The sequence below is a fragment of the Amblyomma americanum genome, chromosome 10, assembly GCF_052857255.1.
Source record: "Amblyomma americanum isolate KBUSLIRL-KWMA chromosome 10, ASM5285725v1, whole genome shotgun sequence".
NCBI classification, from domain to species: domain Eukaryota; kingdom Metazoa; phylum Arthropoda; class Arachnida; order Ixodida; family Ixodidae; genus Amblyomma; species Amblyomma americanum.
The window spans coordinates 14717740-14742201 of NC_135506.1; the positions used below are offsets into that span (position 1 = coordinate 14717740).

The window sequence follows — 24462 nt, forward strand, 5'->3', positions numbered from 1 at the left end:
GACTCGTGTCGACAAGTATGTACGTACTGTACAACAGCGACAACGACAAGTACCTACAAGCGAGGCGCTTTAGCGCGCCGGCGTCCGTAAGAACTGCATTACAACTTGAAGCGAGCCACACCGCCGGCTCCAAACGTGTTTTACTTCCGTGTCCGTCGACAAAAGGTTTCCCCTCTGTAGTTCTTCTGACGCCGCTCATCAGACAGGTAAGTGTCTCGCGTTCGCGTCTTGCATGCGCCCATTCATTGATAATGGGCTGCCTAACGAGACGTCTTTAGACTTGCACCCCGTTATTGTGTTTCTGAAAAAAAGATGAGATGCACGTATTTCAATGCCTGTGACTTTATTGAAGCTTTTGAGTACAGGCGATGTTTTTACTTAACTATATCACCAGACACGCAGGTTCTATTTGCTAGTTTTCGACTCTTCCTGGCCGCTGGGTAGGGCGACCTCTTGCGCGGGTTCACCCGAGCGGAATTTCGGAAACGTTTCCCAAGGGGTAGACAGGTCGAACTTTCGGAACTCCTGCGTCAACTCCAGGGGTTCAACGACCACCCTCTGGACCTCGTCGTCGTAGCGGACCTCCACGTAGCCCGAGAGTGGGAAGTCCTTGCGGAAGGGATGCCCCTCGAAGCCGTAGTCCGTCAGTATCCTCCGCAAGTCCGGGTGGTTGCCGAAGAAGACGCCGTACATGTCCCACACCTCGCGTTCGTACCAGTTGGCCCCCTTGAACACGGCCGTAGCCGAGTCCAGAGGCGTCAGTTCGTCCGTGTACGTCTTGACGCGGATCCTTGAGTTGAAGTGTACCGACAGGAGGTTGTACACGACTTCGAAGCGGTACTGCCTTGTCGGCACGTCGACGCCGCAGATGTCGACTATGTTGGTGTACTGAGCGTTGTGGTGGTCTTTCAGAAAGCTGAGCACAGGCACGATGCCCTCAGGGGCGATCATCACCTCGAGCTCATCGCCGGGGGTTATCTGGACTTTTTGGACGTACTTGGGCAGGCACTCGGCGACGTACCTTCCAAAGTCTTCGAGCTTGGAGCGCTGGGCGTACAGCGGCTTACGCACCGATGGTCTAGTTTCTTGAGTCGGCGGTGTCGCGGCATCTGTGTTCTCGCAACGCCGTGCTGTCGTCGACGCAACCGGCGTTGGCTGCCTCATGATTTTCCCAAGCCTCGTGAGGCAGCGGGCTCTTCCGAAGAAAATGGACATTTCCGGGTTAAATGCGGCGTACGAATCTGCACAAATTCGTTTCCGATCCTGCGTGCGTTTCTTTCCCGGCGACCTCTAAAATGCACACGAACGCCGCCACTGATGATAGATGGATGATAATGGCTTCACCCTCTGTATCGGGCGGCAGCTTGCGCCGCGTAGCGTATACTTCCTCCAATGTTAATTTTTCCCCCTTTTCCTTCTATTTCGCTCTTAAAATGTCTACTTTGACTATCTTTTTCCTCTACAAATTCACCCCTCCCTTGATATCCTCCACCAATCTTCTAACCTCTCCTTTGTCAATTTCATGCTTTTCTCATCCACTCGCCCGTCCTCCCCAACAAATCCCAGCGCTCTTTCTGTTGCGGTTCCCTCGGGGAGGGCTGGGCGGAGTTCTGCGCACCTCGAAACGAAGTGCTCTATGGTCTAATAATAATTGTTTTTTTTTTGGAGAAAGGAAATGGCGCAGTATCTGTCTCATCGGCAGACACCTGAGCCGCGCCGTAAGGGAAGGGATAAAGCAGAGAGTGAAAGAAGAAAGGAAGAAAGAGGTGCCATAGTGGAGGGCTCCGGAATAATTTCGACTACCTGGGGATCTTTAACGTGCACTGACATCGCACAGCACACGGGCGCCTTAGCGTTTCGCCTCCATCGAAACGCAGCCGCCGCGGTCGGGTTCGAACCCGGGAACTACGGATCAGTAGCCGAGCGCCCTCACCACTGAGCCACCGCGGCGGGTCCGGAAAAAAGAAGGAGAAAACTGAAAATTGAAAGTTGCATTTTGAGGAAAGGCAGAGCACAACATATTCACTTCCTGAAATTTGGACCTGTACGTTTTTGTTCTCAGAGCCCCTGTTCTAGCCTCAAAAAGCAATGATCTCTGCCCCGCGAGTTATCAAATATCCGCTCTTTATTGATGTGCTGTTTTCGTGTCCTGTATATACCTAGCGCCGATTTTTGCTGCATTCTTTCTTTGTACATCTTTTTTTCTGTCGCCTTTACCTCCGCTTTCAAACTATATTTGCTGAGCCCTATCCTTCACCTGTAAGTACTTCGTTCTTAGCTTTCGGCTTATTTGCCCATTTTGTGTTATGATATATGTAGATGATGATGATGAGCGTTCAGACGTGTGGCGCCGCCTAGAAAGCAAAGGAGAGCGCGCAAGCGCGCGTTTTAGCGTTAGCTGCACCTCTCGTGCATTCTCACTGATGTTTTGGCTGTATTCGTAGTTTAGCAAGGCCCATAGCTTTTTTTTATGCGCACAGGGTGGCTGGAAATCTAAGCGGAAAAACCTCATCGGATCGTAGTGTTCCCGCTAATACCTCTGCGCGCTGCAACGAGATTACAGGCTGGTACGTTGGCTATCGGCCGGCTATCGGTCACGAAAGGATAGAGGAGGGAAAGAGGCCTTGTCAAGCCGGCGAATGCATGCGAGCCTTTGTCGCAATTCGAACCCGCGTTCGGCGTTGAATGACAGCTCGTCGGTTGACGAAAGCCCGGAGTAACGTTCCCTGGACTGCGCTGGGCATGACTCTCAGGTAAATAAGAGCGGAGCGACGAACAAATTGAGACGATGGACCGTGCGTTGATTGGCGGCAACCTGTCGGTGGTAGGGGACTGTTACAAAGCTATTTTGACGCACGTGGCGTCCGAGTTCCACTGGCTAAAGCTATACTTGCAGAGGAACTACGAATTAAGTGAGCACATTATGCGCTACCTCGAAGGCCTCGCGCCGAAGCTTGCGTCGAAGCCTGGCTTTATGCACCAAAGCCAGCTACCACTGGGAACGCCGTGTTTCGCGCGTTACGCGGAAAATTTGTGGTACCGTGCTGTGGTGTCCGCCTGGCCGCGCAACGATGACACTTTGGTCGAGGTGACGTTCATCGACTACGGCTACCTGCATGTTGTGAGCGTCGCCGAAGTTCGCCAGGGCAACGACGCTATCTTCAGGACGCCGCCCGCGGCTTACGAGTGCTTTTTGGACGAACTCGACTTGGGCATCTTGTCGCCCGCGGCCGCCGAAGACCTGGTCTCGATGGCAAGAAGCATCGTTCAATTTCAATACGTGGAGGTCACCGTGACGATCCGCAGAGAGGAGCAGACGCAACCGCACTTCATGGGGCCTTTCGTAAGCATACACTTGCCTGACGGCAGGAGCCTTGCTGACATGCTCCGCTCCGCTCCTGTTTATCGCACTGCGGCCGACCTGAGAGAGCCGCTCACGTTCCGCTGCCCGACCGTGAAGCTGGGCGTGCCCTACTCGGTCTACGTAGCACACGCCGAGAACATGAACCGCGTCTTTGTGCACCTAGCGACCAGGGACCCCATGCCGTACTCTGACATGATTCAGGAGCAATGCGCCAACGCCGCCCCGCTCGACCCCTCGCTCGTTAATGTGGGGACCGTCTGCCTGGCCCGCTTTTCAGAGGACTCCCTGCTGTACCGGTCTGTGGTTCTCGAGTGCACGGGAGGGGCCTGTAACGTCCTCTTTGTGGACTACGGCAACTGCGAAATCAAGTCCACAAAGGAGCTGTTGGTGATTCCTCCCGAGCTGCTCGAGGAGCCCGCGTTTGCACTTCTTTGCTGCGCGCCGGGCACGGGGCTAGAGTGCTCGAAATTCCTGGAGGTCACCAAAGACCGAGAGCTGTCGTGCACGTTTTCAGAGGCACAGCCCTCTGGCACATATGTAGCGCACTTTGAAGGTCTGAACGGCAACAAGCCGCAACCAGTGGCAGCAGCGGCTGGAATTTGCGGCATGGCTTCACCAAAGGCTTCAAACCACATACAGATTCAACGACTGAAGCTTGATCCAGGCTCCCGGCACAGCATGTTTGTCACATACATCGAGTCTGCCGAAGTCATGTACGGACAGCTCAAAGAGATGGAGTGGGCAGTTGTTCAGATGTCAAATGACCTGGAGGTGGAGTCTCCTTCACTTGCGATGATTGCACCCACGGACATTGCTCCGGGCTCTGCTGTTGCATGCAGATACGAGCAGAAATGGTACAGAGCTGAAGTGATCAAGCCAGGCCCTCAGACGGAGGTCTGGCTTGCAGATTATGGAGACACCACAACAGTGGACATCTCTGAACTCCGACTGTTGGACCTCAAATACACGTTGATGCCCGCCTATGCAACCAAGTTGACCTTGGATGGATTTACTTGCCCACCCCAAAATTCAGACCAGGTGATGGCCGTGCTGGAAAGTCTGTTCCTGGCCTATTCCTTGAAAGCAGACTCAGTAGCAAGCGTCTCAATTGTCAGCGTCCTTCCCAACGGCACACACTCTGTTCAGATCTTTGTCGGGGACCCTCCGAAGTCTGTAGTCAAGACGCTACAGTCCGCCATTGCAAGCAGCCAGCCCGTCAGCACTGCCAAGGTGCAATCCCCGACTGTATGTCCAGTGGAAAAAGTTTTGGTCACAAACGTCACGCCTCCCAACAGGTTTTTTGGCCAGTTTGTGAGGATTCCTGTTGAGGAGCTGGACGCATTCCAGCAGGAACTCATGGACCATTACTCCTCGACAGCACCAGACCCAGCTTTCCGCCCGCAACCCGGGGATCATGTCTGTTGCCGCTTCTCCGAAGATGGAGGGTTCTACCGGGCTAGAGTTGAGAGGGCTTCATCTGATGGCTCTCAGTATGATGTCTTTTACCTGGACTACGGCAACAATGAAACTGTATCGTCTGAGGATGTGCGGCCATTGGAACCGCAGTTTGCTGTTCCCTCCCTGTTTGGTATACCTTGCCAGCTGCATTCAGGAGAAGTTTCGGACACCTTGGTTGACTCTGAAGTGGACGTGCGCCTTCTGGCATGCCACGGCGATGTGCACAGCGTGGCGTTCGGTGGCTCTGTGCAGAACCCTTCAAAAGGTTTGTTCTTGACAAAGCATCCGATCTTTGCGAAAAGATATTTATTCTGCAAGTTTTAACTGAGCTAGCAATTAGGGTTTCTTTTTGTAACATAGCTGGTGAATGCAGCACAGATAAAAGGTGAACGTGAGCACTGACCATGCACTAAGTTTTCACCCTTCTCCATCTCTTCCATCCTGCTTTTGTGTTGCATTAACCAGCTGTGCAAGTGTGAGGTGTAAGTACGGAGTGCATCGGGAAGCAAAGTATAAGCTAAAAGTTTTAGAAGCAAAAGTTTGACTTCTTTTTGTTGTGTTGTTTTGGTTTTCTGTGGTAGAAAGTGGCTTTAAAATGACTCTTCGGCCTCGTTTGTTTGTCACAATTTCCGACTGTCCTTCTCTGCACTATTTTATCTAACTTAGTGTACCTTCAGAGCCTATAGGACATTGCCGTTGACCTGTTTGTCTTCCAACCCAAGAGGTTCCAGTCTTGCACGTTAAGTTCAGTGCAGCAGAAAAACGGTGCTTATGCACGCTTTTGCGTGTACTGCGCTGGGTCATGCACAAGAACCGACTCCCTTGGGTACCTTGGCATTGCTAACTGCATTTTATTCAGAACATGGACTGCAAGCTTAGTCCATAAATAGGTGCTGAGTGCAAAACTGCCAGTTGTGCTTGTGTGGTATGAAAGTCAACTTGAAACTTTTGCGCTACATTACTTTCTCAAGTCATGGGCAGTCCTAAACTGTGCCTTTGCTGGTCATGGGACGAGTTGCAAACCATGTGCAGCGCCTGCGGGAGAGGTGAAGCTCCACAGATAGGGAAGCCCTATTATCTGAAGAATTACGGTCCCTCTGAGGGCCCTGATGAGAGGGAAGGCCTTATATTTTATTGCGAGTGGTGAAGGTTCTTTTGAATAGCTTGGAATCCTTAAATTTTATTACTCCAGTAGGGAAACGCTCATTTCTTGGGATCTGTACAAAGGCTGTGGTGGCAATATTCCCAGCTGCTGAGGGGTTGTGATTAAACATGGTGTAGTATTACTTGTAATGTTGAGCAGTTGAGCACGAACCCTGGTTGGCATGAAACCCCCAAGTTTTACTGTTGTTTTGTTCTGCTGCTAGTTTGCTCAGTGTGTAATTTTAGAGTTGCACGAATGCCAGCGACGCTATGCATTCCGGGTAGTGCCATCTTGCCATCCTAGACAGCAGTCGACGCCGCGCAACGATGCAGGCTTCAGTGAACTGACGGAGTGCCGCATCGTCTTCGACAGTCAACCAAGCAAGCACGGGGTTGCTCATGCGCCACCCTTACGTGTGTGGAAGATGTTAGCAGTTTCTTCGGGAATGTATGCATCGACGCTTTGCCCGAAATATTGGGCGCGCTGTGAGGAAAAGGCAAAGCAGTGCAGCATGGACCCATCACGCTACGCTTGGACGACTGCACTATGGATTTGGAGATATGGCCTGCCGTCGACGTTGTTGGCATTAATTTCTAGCTCGGAGAACTAGTTTTGTCACTTGACAGCAGCTTAAGGCCAGGGAAGCTTTAGAAGGTCATAGCATTCTCAAAAGTGCATGCGTACGCAAGCTATACATGAAAACAGTCATAGCCAACACTGTGATCCTCAAAACACAGACAAGGGTACTTTTGCCGTTGTGATTTATGCCCCGGTGAACCACTTGCAAAGCCTGAACGAAGCAAACCGTGAACGTGTGGGTCCTCGCGAAAAGCGACGGTGACATTTCCTCAGCACGCTGCATTTGCAAGGCCGGCAACGGCAAAACCTGGTTGCATTTTGCTGCCCTGCTGTTTTATGTAGAGTATGACATGCGTGCATGTAAAACACTCTCATTGACAGCCCTAACACCTGGCTGCCGGCTACCGATGCAATCGTACCTTGCAACGATGACTGCGCGACTGATTTTGGGATTTGAAGGCATAACACATGTGCAGTGATGGGACCCAGTCGGGGTTGCAGTGGTCGAAAAGTTAGATGGTTGACTTGGGGGTGTCGGCAGCAATTCTGAACTTTTGTACATTCGAGGTGCAAGCGGTCAAAAAACTACGTAGATGCGTCGCCAGGTACCTGTAATGCGACGCGTAGAATGGAGAGGCTGCAGTAAATAAATCAACTGTCAAACTCTCCGCACGTTGCAGATCGTTTACACACCTGACACGAAGTGGCGTGAACAGACTTCGCGTTGGCATCGCCCTGAGAGCTCACCTGCGAGACGCAGGCGTACCTTTTGTATCCTTGAAGGTATTGGTGAGCGCTACCAAAATACGGAAAGGGACGAACACACAAGACAAGCGCTTTCTAACAACTGTTTATTATCTGAAGGGGCATGCCTATATACACATATAAACGTCAAGTCATACACAGAAGAGGGAATAGCACACGACGCTGACAAGAGCGATATGAAGGAAAAATATATAATAATAAAATATCAACACGTGCCTTTACAACAGCCGAAGATTGCTATTCCTGAGGTAGTTTAATTCGGTTCTCCCTAGCATCACCGAAGGGGAGCTGATGCATTGGTTATCTGGAGCAACGTGCATAGCGAAAGCTTCGATAATTTCACGTTCCCTTCTGTTTCTGGCCCGACCTATTACCTTGGTGTTGTTTAGCATCGGGGTGCATTTGCAGTGTGCGCAATGTGGTGCCAGGTTTCCTGATTTCGCTACTTGCTCGCATAATCTTTCGTGCTCTCTGAGCCTCTTGTTCAGGCATCTACCCGTTTGCCCTACGTAGGTTCGTTGACAGCTAAGTGGAATGCTGTAAATGACGTTTTCTTCACACTCTCGATAGGTGATGTCGTGTTTGACGTTGCACCCAGGTTTCTTTTTGTGGTCTTCATTCTCGTTGACCTTTTTGCACATTCCAATTCGTCATTTACGTCCACATTCGTCATTTACAGCATTCCACTTAGCTGTCAACGAACCTACGTAGGGCAAACGGGTAGATGCCTGAACAAGAGGCTCAGAGAGCACGAAAGATTATGCGAGCAAGTAGCGAAATCAGGAAACCTGGCACCACATTGCGCACACTGCAAATGCACCCCGATGCTAAACAACACCAAGGTAATAGGTCGGGCCAGAAACAGACGGGAACGCGAAATTATCGAAGCTTTCGCTATGCACGTTGCTCCAGATAACCAATGCATCAGCTCCCCTTCGGTGATGCTAGGAAGAACCGAATTAAACTACCTCAGGAATTGCAATCTTCGGCTGTTGTAAAGGCACGTGTTGATATTTTATTATTATATATTTTTCCTTCATATCGCTCTTGTCAGCGTCGTGTGCTATTCCCTCTTCTGTGTATGACTTGACGTTAATATGTGTATATAGGCATGCCCCTTCAGATAATAAACAGTTGTTAGAAAGCGCTTGTCTTGTGTGTTCGTCCCTTTCCGTATTTTGGTAGCGCTCACCAATACCTTCAAGGATGCATTGCCAACTAGCCCCAGTTGTAGCTCTTTTGACCTTTTGTATCCTGAAAAACCTGAAGTGGACCCGTCATATCTTTTAGCTTCTGCACTTTGCTTTGTGTTCGGCTGTTACAGCTCACCACACAGCAGTATACAATACGTCACCACCGTTTTCGCGCTCTACGCGACCGTGTAAACTTGGCTGTGTTGCGCGTGCGGTGGCTGCGTCGTCTGCTGCCTAGGATGGCAAGATGGCGGACTACCCAGAATGCATGGCGTCGCCAGCGTTTGTGCAAGCTTCCTATATGCAGTGACTGTGACAGTTTTTTTTTTTTTTGGGGGGGGGGGGGGGGGCAGCTTGCAGTTTTGTTTCTAGAGCCTGTGATACCAATGTATAGCTGCTTTTAAATTTTCCTGCCCATCCTACCCTGCCAACGGCTTGGCAGCCTTTGACGTTCTGCTGAGAAGCCGTGCCTTTTGTTCTAAGTCTCATTTCTCTGTGTGCAAAACATGAAAACACCTCTGTGCACCAGCATCTCAGTACACATTGAAAAAATCCTAGGCAGCCAAAATCATTCTAAAGATTTCTGTGCTTTTACTGTTTAGTTGGTCTGTGAACCTAATCACCATGAAACTTGAGGCAGCGACATTCATGCCAGAACTGTTTCAGTGCTGAACCATGAAACTTAAAACCACTCATTCGTGTCTCGGACAAGTTTGTCAGTTCAAGTTTGACAACTCAGTTGTCTAGTCTTGTGGTTATTCTAACGCACACGTCGTGTGTGTCGTGGCCATAGAGTTTCTAAATGATACCTAGAGGGAAAGCTGGCGTCACCGTCTGTCTATGCGTTTCTTAAGTGTACCTCATCCACCGTGGGAATGCCAGGAAAACAGTGTAGCGTTCTTGGCTTGGCCCTAAAACATGACTGCGACTGCAAAAATACAAATTCTGGCAAAACATACATTTCAAGAAAGCATTGTTTTGCAATCAGTATGTCCTGTAATAAAATATCCGTACTGAACATTCCAATAAATGAGCAGAAAAGCCAACGATAACCGAATTTGCTCATGGCTAGAGGGGGCTTTCTCTTCATGCCGCCGTGTATAGCTAACTATGGAAAATAATTTCTTGCGTTTAAGAGACACACTTTTCACAGCGAATATTCTTTAAAAAAAGACTGTTTGCACTGACAATACTACGCTTTAGAAGCTTCTGTTTTCGCACTGTGAAAAACATGCGTTTCATTGGTGTACCATATGTCCCTGCATAGGCTGTTTGTGCCATGAGACTATTGCGCGAGCCCCGCTTTTTTATGAGAAACTAGTTTGCGGACACTAAGTGCCGGCCGTCGGCATGTCCTGGCGCTGCACTTACAGATTTTGCCAAGAAAAACATGAATTAAGAAGCACAAACCTCTCCTGCCACAGGTAACTGACGGCCACGTTCATGCTGACAAGTACAACATTCGGGTGTTTGCGTGGAAGTCGTTCCTGCATGCAATGCGCAGCCACCGCCAGTTTTTGAAATGAACCAAACGCAATCCTTGGCGAGTACGGTTAACATGAGTTGTGCTTGTTGAAGTACTTTGCGCTTTTAAAGTGTCTCCAAGACTTGCGAAAAATGTGCAGAGTAGTCACGGCAGCAGACTACCGGCAGCAGAGTTCTCAGTTCACAAGAAACCTTGTTTCCTTCTTTCACATTTCAGTGCACAGGTAGCACAGGTTCCCGCAGAGCTAAACCCAGCTTGCTGTGTAAATGGCTCGCAGTGTAGGGGCCAAACTGTCTTTGCGCCTAGCAGGCACCAGACGCTCTGCTCAGCTCACTTCGAGTCGACCACCTTCGGATGCTTCAGATCTCAAATGAACTTTGTGTGGAACTGCACTACACAACCACAAAGTACAAAAAACGTCAGTAAAACTACAATGGTGAAGCCGAAACTGAGCAGCCGAAAAAAAATTCAATCCATAGCATAGTCGACAAGCTACGGGATGTCGATCCGGTGTGCTGTCTTCCAGGCATACCTTGGGCATCCGTGGTGGGTGAAGTGAAAAGCCGCCAGCTTTCCCTCTATTCTAGTGTACAGTAAGAAACTGCAGTCACAACGAATAAGTAGTTTGCTTTCATCTACCAGCATCCAAGGTTTCTAAAAAAAAAAAATTATGGTCGATTTGTGTAGTAGGCCAAATTTAAATTAGATGCGCTTGCACTTGGTTTTCACTTCTGTTTCGATGTTCAGATCCAGTTTTCACGGATAGCAGATAATGGGTTCGGATAGCTCATATATCCGTAAGTGCTCATTTTTATTCATAGATCCCTGTAAGTCCTCATACTACTGCCCTTCCAGGGCTTGGGTAGCTTGGGTTGGATTGTGACCCAGATTGCTCTACACAAGCAACCTCTTGTGATTAAGTTGCCACCTGCCCCCCCCCCCCACAACGCATGCACATGCACGTGCGCGCACACACACACAGCAGGTGTTTCAGCGAAGGTGAAGCAGAATCCCGCTATAAGAATTCTAGAGCTTATAATTTTTTCTTCTTGTGATTAGCTTTGCTTTAGGTAACAAGAAAAGGTTTAAGAACAGACTACTTTTTTGTCGTGAAAGAACTCTGTGCTACGTCTCGAATGTCGGCGGAGCTTCACTGCAGACTAAAGTTGTATCCGACTATATACGGTGTATTGGTTGCATAAGATTCATCGCGCCAGCTCACCTATGTGTGCACACCATGATGTGGGTAGTAAATTCAAGATGGTTCCTTGCGTTCCTTCGGAGGGGCGCAGGACCTCTCCAAACGTGAATTTGATGCAGGAGCAGACGATGATTGATGCCAGATGATGGAGACAAAAAGAAAATATATTTACAGGATGTACAAGGGCGAACTGCGTTACAAGTTGAGCCACACAGACACTCAAACTGTAACTTGAAAGAAAAGATCTCACACAGAGAAACTCTACAAGGCCTTACCCATCGACCCGAGGTTAAAGTCTAGGTCGATAGAATTACGTGTCACCGCACGGAGCCTCTAGCTCAACTAGACACGAGTGCTGTCCAATTATTTTACATGCAATTTTAAAGCTTTCGCAAACAAAGAAATTAGGGCAGTCATATTTCGAGGCCCGCCCTAAGCTTTGATAACCAATGTAGTTAGTAGCCCCGGCCCGGAAGGTTGGGCCCAACTTCGAGCTCAGGGCTTGGCTAAAAAGAAAAAGAAACAAAGAAAACATTCTGAAAACCCTCTCCCCGCGGGAGTTCCCGCCCTTATCACTTGATGCTTTCCCTTTCTCTGTCGCACCCGCGCATCGCCTCTTGCAGGATGACAAGATTTTTTTTTTCATTTAATTGGTGGGACCACTAATTCACTGGCTCGTCGCAGGAATGTCAGATGGCGGAGGCCCGCGAGCCTTCGGTGCCATCGAGAATGCCGGCAAAAAAAGGGGGGGGGGTCCATCGCGGAATGCGAGGCGGTTCGCATATTTGCGCAGGTGCGCAGCATGGGGATCTGCTGCCGTGGGAATGCTGCCTAAGACTAAGCGGCGCCACGTGCTCGTTGTGTGCACCTGGCATGCTTTCTTGGTGTGCTTAACAAAGCCAGGAGCCTTCGGCCGTCGCAGCGGTGCTGTCAAGGGGACAGTGACTCCTGCACCTTTGTTACTGTTTGCGGGGGGACACGTGGGTGGGGGAGCTCGGAACTTCACTGGGAGATCTCCGCGTAGACCGGAGGCCCGCAGTGACCGCAAGCTAAGGGAATTAAAAAAAAAATGTACGCATTGGTGGAGCGCGGCCTTACGTGGGTGATTTGAACCATTTTGTCTTAGCGTGCCCGCGTTTTTGTGCCAAGCATGAGGCACTCCTGGAAAGCCAGAGGAGGCTGAACGTTCCCATGGGCGACGTCTCGTGCATCGTGTACTGTGAGGGCTCCAGAACTGAGTGACAGTTATGTCATGAGCACTGCGGAAGTTTTTAGAGTACACTGGTCTTATGGATGTGGCAGGGACACAATCTCATGAATTAGTGACTCAGGCAGAGCATTGGCCCACAGGCCTCTAATCTCGCCCGTATATTTACACCACCACCACCAGCCTGTCACAAAGCAGGCTTCAGACAAGCAGAAACAGACAAGCACACAACGGCTAAATGCATGGAATGCCTACTATAAGTGCTAACACCCCAAAAGTCATCTTCTTTTCCTTTGCTCTTTCTGCTGAGGCTGCTGCTTGTTGCTGTGCGCTGTTGTCAGCTGGAAGGGCATCTACCTGCAATTTTCCCACTCCACCCTATGTGGTTCTGTTGCCCCAGCCAATGAGGCGTGGGCTTGCTGAAAAGAAACGCCCCCGGGAAATGGTCATGAGGAAGGACTGTCTGACAAAGAGGAAATGGGGTGTTGAAAGGAAGGACAGGTTAGGGGTTGCCACGCTGGAAAGCCGTGGATTAGTTTCAACAAACCTGGGGTTCTCTACCGAGCACTGACTTCGCTTGGCACACTGGCAATTTTGCATTTTGCCTCCCATCAAGATGCAGCCGCTGCATCCGGCACTCGGAGTCGCGACCTCGCTTTCAGCAGCAGTGCACCGCAGTTCGTGGTCAGTAGGCCTGTCTGGGTGCTCTGGTCTTGTGCTGTGGTGGCAGTTTGGTTTGTTTCGTGGTAAAACGTGCACGGCTTGAGAGGAATAAGACACACAAGAGGGACGTGGAGCAACCGCTGACAGACAGACACCTGAACATTTGTATAACCACAAACTTGGATTAAATTCTGCATCATACTTAGCATTATTGAGAACCTGACAAACGCAATGTTCTCACCCCCTTCTCATGCCCCGTACTTTGCCAAGACCAATTCATTTCAGTACTCTTTCTTTCTAGAGTCAGTCGCTGATTGGAGCAGTTTGCCAGCTTACTGTGTAGATCTTAATCTCATAAGTGACTGTGTTTCGTATTGTATGTTGCGTTACCTACAATTTCCTTCTGCTCATGTTTCATTTCGCTGCATGTCGATGTTGCAGTTTATCTGTGATGTTTTCTCTTTAACGAACACGGCACAAAAGGCTACAAACAGAACAGTGAGGTTGAGGGCAGGTGAGAAAATGCAAAGGGATGTAAATGCCCATTGTGACTGGTGTGATGCATGTGCTTTCTTCTTCACCGCAGGTCCCCCTGCAGTGGTTGCGCCCGCCCAGACATCGCCCAGAGGCGACATGAACGCGTTCGGCAGCGCCCCCCCCTGCTCTGCCGCTGCCCCTACCCTCGTCCAACTCCAGCTGGGGCCTGGCAGTCAGGAGCCAGCCACTCCAGTCTTCGTCAAATCCCTGTCGGAGTTATACTGCCAGCTGCTGCGAAATGATGACCAGCTCAAGGGTGTGTCCGAAGTCTTGGAGAGCGTCGCGAACTCTCTGCCTGTCCTTCCGTCAGCCATGCGCAAGGCAAGTTCTCATTCAACCCTCCTAGTAGGTAACAAGAGCCAAGAGAGCTCTGGGCAAAATTCTCTGGCAGACTTCAGCAGCGTCGTAGCCAGAAAATTTTTCTGGAAGGGGCTCAAGGCAAAACATTAAAAGTCTTCCCACAGCTGTAATGTGTCCTTTCAGCAACTTCCTTCTAATGCTGATTAAGGGGCATCTCCCCCTTTGTTTTCAAAAGAATGCGAGAATGCTATCTGTGAACAAAGTTTTTGGTTGAAAACATCCTTGCGGAGAAGCTGTTGATTAGGTGCCATGCTAGTACCTTCTGGGCCCATGCAAATGCACTCAATGCCCATGCAAGTGCAGTGCTAACCATGTACAGAGCGGCAAGTGTGTTCACAGATGACTTGTGCCTAGATGAAGCCAGTACTGCTTTTAATTTTTGCCTGAGTGAATTTTCGCTGAGCAGATGGGTAGGAGCGTAGCCGGTCTGTCCCAGCAAGCTTAATTCACCATGATCACTGTCCAAGGGTGCGATCGCCACGATCCTGGTCGGATTTGTCCACCAGAATAGTAGAGCAAACAAGAACTGGTTACCAGTTTGCTGAGATGTGTCGATGCATCTTGACACTTCAAGGCATGAAAAGAGTGCTGTACCTAGCTGTTGTTAATAAGGACCACGTTGCAGAACCCGTCAGCACTTCTCGGATGCCACTTTAGTCTTCATATGGCGTGCGAACACATTTTTCTCATGTTTCCATCGGTCAAGAAACAAGAAAAACTGAGGTCGCTGCTTTTCTGCACGCGAACTGCGCATTCCACAGCGGAACAAGTCAACAGCACCGAGAAAACTACAGCTTTTGCTAGATTTTATCATGAGACTGTGCCAGTCGCGAACTGTGTGTCACCCTTCACGTGGGCTGGGAGAGATACTCGAGGTTTTCAGACCGGTGCAGTGCCTTCCACAACAGAAAATTAAAAGTACAGCAGTCTGTTATTGCGCCCAGCCCAATGGCATATGCAGAGGGCGTACATGTCGGGCCCAGCTACCTTCGCAGTTTTGTGTTTCTCCTGTCTTTCCGAGAAGGTTTTTGTCTCGTCGATTTAGGAACACTCAGTGCACCAGAATGGTGCACTGAGTGTACTTAGCATATCACTCCTTAGCATATTCTTTTGGAGACCAATTCTTGGTACCAGGGAGGGAGTGTCTGAACGTTGTAGACGAAAAAAAAAAAAATTTGATACAAGAATTATATGATGGTTTTCGTGCAGTCCCTCGTCGTCATGGTCCTACTGTAGAGACCTGGTGTTGCTTGCAGGTGTAAAAATGATGAGCAGAGCGAGCTTCTGCTTTTCCGTGCAGTTTTCTTGGCTCAGTCATTTTGTGTGCCCGGTTTGTCCTCTGTAGGTTTTGATTGTCCGTAGTGGGACAGAGCTGTGTAATGCAGTCAATGTAATGCAATTACAGTCGAAACCCGCAATAACGAAATCGCCGGGGACAGCAAAAAAATTCGCTTTCGCGAGAATTTCGTTGCCGCGAAAATGAGACAGAAAAGATAGAAAACAGCCCGCAAAAAGAAAATTTATTGCCAAAAGTCAGTCAGCTTAGTTTGCCGAGCCTTGCCTTGCAGCAACTTCATGCTTCTATTCTCACACTGCAAGAAGTGATCCATTGCCACGTCGTCGTCGTGTGCGCCTAAGAACGACCGGATCGTGTCAAAGGCGTCCAACACATTCCTCGGGTTCGGGTTTACCGTCTCTCCATGTTGTGGACCTTGGTCCTCGGTGTCGTCAGTTTCGCACACGCTGCTGATGATAGCCTCATCGGTCATTTCTTCATGGACAACTACGTCGTCATCAGCGCGAACGAAATTATCGACACTGAGACCATCTGGAACATAGTTGTCGACAGCACAAAGTGCACCCCATGCGTTGGCCAGCGATTGTGGCACTGCACTGGCAGCACAGTCATCGTGAAGTGTCTCTTCAAGCACGCTTTCATTTGGCGACTCGTCCACGCATGAGGTCTGCTGGGTGGGGGCGAAGCCCGCATGCTTGAAACAGTGCTCAATCACGGTCGGAGGCGTCGCAAGCCATGCAGCGGCCAGCATCTCAAGCGCCATGAACAAGTCCACGTCGGTGGGGCGCTTGTGATGGAGGTTAAGAATGAGACGCTGAATTAGCCTCTCTTTGTAGGCGCACTTCACACTTCGTATGACGCCTTGGTCGAGTGGCTGCACAACAGAAGTGCACCCGGGCGGAAAAAAAAACAAGCGCACGTTTGTGAGCTCCATATCAACATGATGGGCGGTGCAGTTGTCTAAAAAAAGGCTCACCAACCTGCCTGCCTTTCTCATGTCCGCATCGAAGGCCTCAAGCCAGCTGGAAAATATTGAACGGGTCATCCATGACTTCCCGTTCGAGGTGTACTGGACAGGCAGCGTGCGGTTCCCCTTGAAGCAGCGGGGCTTCTTGCTCCGGCCAATGACAAGAAGCGGCCGTTTGTCACTGCCGTCCATATTGGAGCACAACAATACTGTTACGCGCTGCTTGCTGTGCTTCCCTCCATGGCATTTTTGACCTTTCAGGTCTAAGGTCTTCGAAGGCAGCATCTGATAGAATAGACCCGTTTCGTCCGCATTATACACGTCTGAGGGTTCGTACTGCCCCAGGATTTCTTCGGCAGTCAGCTGCCACGACGATGTTGCCACCGGGTCCACTCCTGCTGCTTCGCCCGAAATCACCTTGGCCACAATATCGTGACGGGCTTTAAAGCGGCCCAGCCAGCCAGCGCTTGCTCTGAATTGGTCATGCCCGAGCATGCAGGCAAAGTCCAGAGCCTTCTGTTGCAGCAGTTTGCCAGACAGAGGCACTTTGTTTGCGCGCTGTTCACAGAACCAGGCAAACACCGCCTTGTCAACGTCCGGGAACACCGCAGCCGTCACTGTTTTATGCTGTGCTCGAGCACCATTCTCAAGCGCACCGAGAATGGCTGCCTTGCTTTTCAAAATTGTCGACAGTGAGCTGCACGCAATCCCGTACTCGTCGGCGATATCCATTTTTTTCCTGCCTTTTTCTGCTTGAGCAATGATGGCAGCCTTCTCTTGCAGAGACAAAAATCTTCGTTTTTTGGCTGGCGGAGACATCTCAAACGCAAACGTGCGGACTGCTGCTCATACACACCGCCACCACACACAACGAACACATGTGCACCGCTCGCAGGCCTAAAAGTGCAGCGCTGATGATCTAGTGTCGCCCCCTGATGGTGTCGCTGCGAGGCTGCCTTCCCTGAACATAGCCTCCGAGATAAACAACCACGCGGAACCGATCACAGAGGACACGCGCTGCGCCGGTATGGTGGCTAAAGTTTTTAAAGTTGTTCCGGCTGCAAGGTTGCCAGGCGCCAATGCTCTCGCTGTAGCCACGCAAGCGCGCTATTGCAGTTTGCTCAATTTGAGTGCTTTTTTGACGCTGTTATTCATAATGTGGGAGACAGTATGCGGACCGACGCTGCAGCAAATTTCGTTATCGTGGGATTGCGGTACAAAAATGTTTCGTTACCGAGAGATACGAAATACATTGGCCCCTATGGGCATTTGCCGGGATCTCGGAAATATTTCGTTGCGGCGAGAATTTCGTATTCTCGAGATTTCGCTATCGCGGGTTTCGACTGTATTTCGCTTCTGTTCTGTGCCATTCATGCTATCCTCCTTTCCTAGTGGCTGATAACAGCGATGTGGAGGCATATCACTGTTATCTGCGATAATGGGGCAGTGACAACAGGCAAAAAGGATCGGTCTGAAACAACCGAGCTCTTCAAAAAACAGTTGTTTCATTGCTGCCCATGGATAGCTGTCATGAACTGTAATGCCGTGTCCAAGGGTCAGGGAGAAATGAGGACTGAGATAATTGCACTCACAGCTGCTGTGTTATCTTCCTACAAACTAATACTCTGCCCAATCCTTACCTAATGAGTAAATGGTACCCAGACACCTACAATTCGTCCTGCCCCTTCTGTGGAGCAGTTGGCACACTCTTTCACGCGGTTTGGGAATGTCAAGAAAATCCAGACTTCGAGAGCAATCCCGATCCGACTTATGAGCGCTGGGAAGCAACCCTTCATAGCCACAGCCCCCTCGACCAGAAATCGCTGGTTGAGAGGGGCCAGATTATGATGGCGACCAATGGGTTCTCGTACTGAACCCACCCAGATTTTATGCTCTGAATAAATGTTTTTCCTCCTCCTGGGTTGCAAAACTTGGTTTGTGTTTGAATTGCTAGTACGAACCCTTAGTCATATGGGAGCTGCTGCGGTGGCTGAGTGGTTATGGCGCTTGGCTGCTGGCCCGAAAGATGTGGGTTCGATCCCTCCGTGGCAATCGAATTTCAATGGAGGCGAAATTTTAGAGGCCCGTGTACTGTGCGATGTCAGTGCACGTTAAAGAACCCCAGGTGGTCGAAATTTCCGGAGCCCTTCATTACTGCGTCTCTCAGGCTATAGCCTGAGTCGCTGTGGGACATTAAACCCCCATAGACTAAACTAAACCTTAGTCATATGGGCTGAGCCATTCATTAGAGTAGAGCGCTGCATGTTTAGGCACTTCCATGTCCAGATAAACCAACTTTCTGAGGATAGATTTGGTTGCCATCAGAAATTGTGCCACTGCAAAACAGAAGGATTTTTTTTTTTACACTCCAACACAACTATTTCGCTTTGAGGATTTTGAACTATAAGGCGCCTAGGTCATCTCAATGTCCCGAGGTCTTTAACGCACAACAAAATGCCAGTGCACAAGCATTTTTATATTTCACTCATGGTGTGTTGCAGCAGCTGCAGCCGAAATAAGCATACAACATTGTGTTACCAGTAGTCACTGAGCTGCCAAGGTGCCTTTGACTGCATAAAACAACATGCTCTAGATGCCTATTTGACAGTGTATTGACAAGAAACATGGAAAGCAAAGTATTGCCTCACTTAACAAGACAAGTCGGTTGCCAGCACAACTCATTCGCCAGGTGGTTATGTAGTCACCTACAGTAGTCTGCAGGTAGGGTCTCTAATTTGGAGCAAGTCTTGAGCAACTATGATTGTTTGCATCTTTCTTTTGTTGCGATGTTGAATTTTTCACGGAGCCTTTGAACTGTGGCTTTCCTTATTGCCAGTGAGGGCTTATATGTAAACTGCAATGGCATTGCTGAAAGTGAAGGCACTGATAAGTGTGGCATGCTGGTAATGGAAGCATTTTAGGCAGTAATTAGTGTTTGGGCAACAGTTGAAGTAATCCTGAGGCATAATGTCTCATTTTGAATGTCCTGTAAGCATGCCTGTACAGCAGCCATCTGGATTTTCTGTTTATAAAGCTCTTGTCTCTGTGTTGCAGGCATTCGAAAATTCGTGAAATGACACTTAGCAGCTTCAGATCCTCATTACTGTGGAGACGTCCATGTGGTTATGCTCCATGGTTTGTTTTCATGACGAAATTCCCATAGCATCCAGTATCTATGCATCAAGTAACAATGCACTTCCGCTCGCACCTATCCTTCTTCCATTAGTTTAGTACTGGCTTAGCGGGGCATTGATTTCTAGCGAGTCGCGAATAAATAAGGCCTTTTCTTAAGCAAAATAGTGAGTAGCATTGTTTTCTCGCCCTTGCCAGCATCATCACTACTTGAAGCGCCCAGGTGCAAACTGCCAACTGTCCTGAAAGATAACATTGAAATTGGTCGCATTGGCCTCGCCTTCTCAGTGTGAAAGATTTGCTGATTGCATTTGTGTTTCAGGTGGGCACTGCCTGTTGCGCCCTCTATTCCGAAGACGGTTGCTGGTACCGGGGCATCATCCAGGCACTGCAGGCGGGAAGTGTGACCGTGTTCTTTGTCGACTATGGCAACAGTGAGACAGTGTCGGACGCTTCGATCAAGCAGCTTCCAGACAGTCTGGCCCTAGTGCCATGCCAGGCCGTGGCATGCCGTCTGAAGGGGGCTACCCCCACGGATGCTGCGTCGGCCACTGCCAGGCTCGACGACATGATTGTGGAACAGGTGCTGTTTTAACGGTTGTTGCGATTTTACGGTTGACAAAAATGCATAGACTTGCTTTGTTAATTAACACTGGATAATCAGCACTCAGCCATGATCATTGGTGCTTGCGTGTGAGCAAGGAATCAACAGCATGTGCAATCTTTAAGGGGGGAAGAGAGTCTTAGAGAAAAATTCTTTAATATTGGAGTTAGCAAAATGAAAACTTTAGCTATTATGTATTTTAGTGTGCTGATTTCAAATATGGTGTCCATTTTTTTTGTATATTTTGTCATTTGTTATTAATTCAAGAATTTTGGTAAAATTATTCTGACAGCTTTTTGAAAAAATTGGTTTCTCAGATTCAAATAATTTTTATTCCAGTGGATTCTACTATTATTAATGCTTGCAATAAGGGCGGGGAAAAAGGTGATTTTTCTTTATGCTGTTTAATATTTCATAAGATCATTTTATTAAGAGCTCTGTTAATGGTTTTATTGCAAGCTCCAATCATTCAGCTTTCAAATAAAACAAGAATGGTGAAAATCGCGCGAACCAAAGCCGGGAAAAGCTTGTCAGCAGTGTGTAGGGTGGTGGAGAAAATGAAACTGAGAAAAACGCAAAAAAACGAAATCAAACATTTTGAAGCTGTGTAAGCACATTAAAGTGCTTAATTTTCCAAAACAAACGGCTTAGAAGGTGCATAGTGAATAGTCTGAATCACATTTTTGCCGTTGCCGCTGCTTAGCAAGCTGCAAAATTGAATTCGAGGGTGCACACTGTATCGAGAAGCAGTCTGTCGATCGCCACCAAATCTACAACCACATCGGTAGCTCCGCAGGCAATGGCGGGCCAAGGCTTTCGCCTCACCGCACTTTAGGTCAACAAAGTGCCCCCCCCCCTGAATTTTTGTAGCGAGAGCTACACTGGGCTACCAGTTGAGCATTTTGCGGTGGCTGGGAGAGGCCAGTTGTGCGTTACCATGGCAACCAGAGAGGAGCAGCAGGTGCTGCATGCGCTTCGCTGTCGCTGCGGCCGCACACCCGCTCCACTGTCAGAGTTGAGCGTGACGTCACGCGGATGAGCAGTTGTGCGCATGCGCCGATACCATGGTAACCAGAGAGACCCCTAAGGTGCGCCGCGCACTTCGTCGCCGCCTCGCCCCACGCTGCTCTATCACCCGAACGGCGCGCCGCATGCGCAGCATTCCATATAAAAGGCGGAGATGTAATGGGCGCCTGTATCACAACGTTTGATATGGATGCAGAGAAGGAGAGTCCAGCCACTGCTAAACGGTGGTATAGATAAGAGAACATTAACTCTTCCGATCCTGAGGTTGTTGCCAGGCGCTTGGCTACTCAACAAAGAGAGAATGAGCATAAGAAGGTGAAGAGAGCAGCAGAGGTGCCCGAACAAGGAAAGGAACGTCTTGCCAAATCGAGATGCCAAACTGCCGAGTGTAATATACGGCGCATAGCCGGCGAGATGGAGCCCAGTGTCTCTCATTGCTGAACATAGAGTGACCACAACAAGCACAGCCATCGAAACGTACCTCTCGCTACGTATATCCTGGTATATCCGAGCTAAGCCACTGCCAATTTTTTTATTTCAAATTGATTCCCTGGCTCATGGCAGCTATGTTAATTTTTGTACGGCAGCAGAGGGCGTACCCATTGCTAAGAACATTGGATTGAAATCTGAAGCATTTTGTTTCCTGCCTCTCAATTCAAGCTCGTGGCGTCAGTAACAAGAGGAACTCCATAATCACTGTTTGCAGATGAAAGGCAGTGTATCTAGTGTCCGAGATATATATTGAAATTGTTTTGAGATTATTACAGCTTGCTTGCAATGATGGCCGATGGCAGCAGTACCCAAGTTTTTTGCACTTTATGGCCTTTTCTGTCTTGTAAACGCTCAGTTTCAGTTGAAAGTTGGCTCTGTGTCACCAGAACGCGCTAATCTGTCAATGCAGATCAGCCTAATTGTCCTGCAAAACAAGCCCTTGAGCATTTATGTAATATCATGTGCAAGTTTTTTATCGAGAACATTTAGGAAATTTTGCTGCAGAGAACTTGATAAAATGCATGCCATTGGTTTCTCTTGACATCAAGGAATGCAGTAATTTCCTAATAGAAAATCGCACATCTTCCTGTTGGATTCACTGAACGAATTGAGTTGTGAATGTTCAGAATTATTCGAAACGAATTGAATTTTTGCTGGGAAGTTTACTAATAGCTATCAGATAATTGGCGTCAAGTTACAATAAGGCGCTCTGTAGTTTTCTTCGACGCAGCATAACATGCTGCCATAATATCGACCTGCGCGTAATCGACGGTTCTGTGCTGTGAGGTGGCCCGTTCATGTGGCGTTATTCGTAATGCTCATATATAGCCTCTAATCTTGCTACTGGTAGATGGTTGCTGTTGTCACCGTTATAAAAGGCAATTTTCTTTTACGCGTAATATGAAGGGCAGTATCAGTGTTGACTATCAGTGTTGACTATCAGTGTTGACTATCAGTGTTGACTATCAGTGTTGAGTATCAGTGTTGACTGTTGAGTCTTTTAGCAGCTATAGCTGTATCTCCATATGTTGAAGCATTGTACCACAGCGCCACAAGTAGTGCTTAGCTCTTTCGCATAGTTATTCGTTTTATATGAATATTCATACTAGTAGCAGGTGTTCATAAAAATGTTTGGTTCGGTTCTATCTCTATTTGAATCGTGTTCGATTGAGTATCAAAGCTGCACTACAATTAAACCTGGATGTAACGAACCTCCAAGTAGCGAATTTCTCAATATTGTGAAGTTTGAGCAAACTGCAGGTGCAGCAGCTGCTCTTTTCTGCGTAAAATTTGCGAAACAAGCGTGACGGCATGAGCACGTCGGGAAGCTAGCACGAGGCACGTGATGGGTGCCCCTTCCCAACGCCTGACACGGGGGACTGGCTGGAAAACTTTATGCTAACACATGTGGTGGTGCTGGGTGCACAGTGCATAAGCCTAGTATGTGTTAATGGATTTGTCGTTTATAAAACAATAGCTGCAGAACAGTGCAATCGCAATTAAGACCAGCACTCAAGGGGTCTCATAGATGGGTCTCACACCCCACGAATATGTTGGCGCCACGTGTAGGCCAACTCCCCAATTTCCGATGGCCACTTTTGCAGGACATCAACACAGCTTCGATGAGTCTGATAAAGTTCAATGATTTGGCTGTCTTTTTTTTCTTTTCATCGAAAAATACAACCTTTAATATGCCTATTTTGCCGTTCAACCTTTTTTGTGTACTAGAAGTATTTGAAATATTGGCATTGAAATTATTCGAAGAAAATTACTATTCGATTCGAATTTGAATCAAACCAAAAAACACTATTCGCACATGCATAGTATCTATCAGTGCATTAATAAGTTTTTGTTATGTGGGTATTTTCCTGTTGTTTCTTGCAAAATTTAGAGGCTTGTTTGTAGTAATCCTAAGAACCAATCGGTCCGCACAAAAATAAACAGCATTTTTAAAATCTACACAAAAAACTGTATAAGCATCCGAAGTTTTTAAATTTTGGTTGGAATGTAAGGAATATTGATTTAAGAACAGTGGTCCCCCTTAAAAGCTCTCGCAAAAACTTGCATGCCGTATAAACTGATGTAAGGGCTGCTTTTTTTCTTTAACTTGGATGTGAATTTTGAAGGTGCGGCCCTTGCACAAGATTATATGGTAACATTGTGTAAGTAAGCGCACAGTGGCTCGCATTACATGAGATCAGCATGTAATGTTTCTTGAAGATTTAATAATTGTCCCTTCAGTAAAAGAACTTTTTCTTAAGATCATCTCCCCCATTAAAACTTTCAACCAGTGGAAACCTTATTTTTTCTGTGCTTGGTACAGGAAGTGACCCTGAAAGTCCACAGCTGTGGCCTTGACAAGGTTCATGATGTGGACATTATCCTCTCCAACGGGTTGAACGTCCTGGACCAGCTCGTCAAGGAAGGGCTTGTAATCTCAGCAGGCAATCCTGTAGCTGCCTCACAGGTGAGAGCTGCATTTCTCTACTTCTCATCTATACCACCAGTAAATTAATGAGACGAACTGTCATTTGTAACAGTTGCCACTCCAACGGAAAAAAAATTTCGGTCTTGTGGAATATATGACGTTAATACCTTTATGGCTTGACCTCATCTTGCGACAGTCATTCCTCGGCTCTCTGCTACCGTAGTTTTCTGAAGGCCTCACTAGCCATAAATGTTACAGAACACCTTCGTTTTGGCACCTTTATCGTTTTTGCCGTTGTCGGGCAAGCCCATGGATTTGTCAGTCATCATCATGGCTCTGAAAGTGAGGCTTGGCTGCTGATCACTTGCACGTCACAGTCTTAGTTTACGAGTTGCATCTGGAGATCCTCACAATTACAGTAATCCCTCATTATAACGAAGTCAGCGGGACGGCGAAAAAATTCGTTATAATCGGTAATTTGATATAAACAACCACCCGAGAAAATCTAAACCAGTCGAGCTTTAATTGCGCCCCAACGGCGAGGAACTCAAAAATACTA

The 24462-nt window shown here is 48.4% G+C and overlaps 2 protein-coding genes across 2 annotated transcripts in view; one reads left to right on the plus strand and one right to left on the minus strand.

Annotated features, from left to right (window-relative positions):
• Positions 1–326: 326 nt before the first annotated feature.
• On the minus strand, positions 327–1352 carry ND-30 (NADH:ubiquinone oxidoreductase core subunit S3). The gene has a single exon (XM_077638928.1). It carries the CDS (start codon positions 1213–1215, stop codon positions 406–408), a length of 810 nt encoding a protein of 269 aa, XP_077495054.1. The 5' UTR covers positions 1216–1352; the 3' UTR covers positions 327–405.
• Positions 1353–2363: 1011 nt separating this feature from the next.
• Positions 2364–24462, plus strand: part of LOC144107978 (uncharacterized) — a 63303-nt gene continuing 41204 nt past the window's right edge. The window contains exons 1-4 of the mRNA XM_077641235.1: positions 2364–5087; positions 13647–13918; positions 19676–19936; positions 23799–23942. Of these exons, the coding sequence (XP_077497361.1) occupies positions 2789–5087; positions 13647–13918; positions 19676–19936; positions 23799–23942 (2976 nt within the window). The 5' untranslated portion in view covers positions 2364–2788. The remainder of the gene's footprint in view (positions 5088–13646; positions 13919–19675; positions 19937–23798; positions 23943–24462) is intronic.

What these genes read in the sequence shown, in the direction of transcription:
- ND-30 (XM_077638928.1), bottom strand. Translation starts at nt 1,215, where the DNA reads ATGTCCATTTTCTTCGGAAGAGCCCGCTGCCTCACGAGGCTTGGGAAA.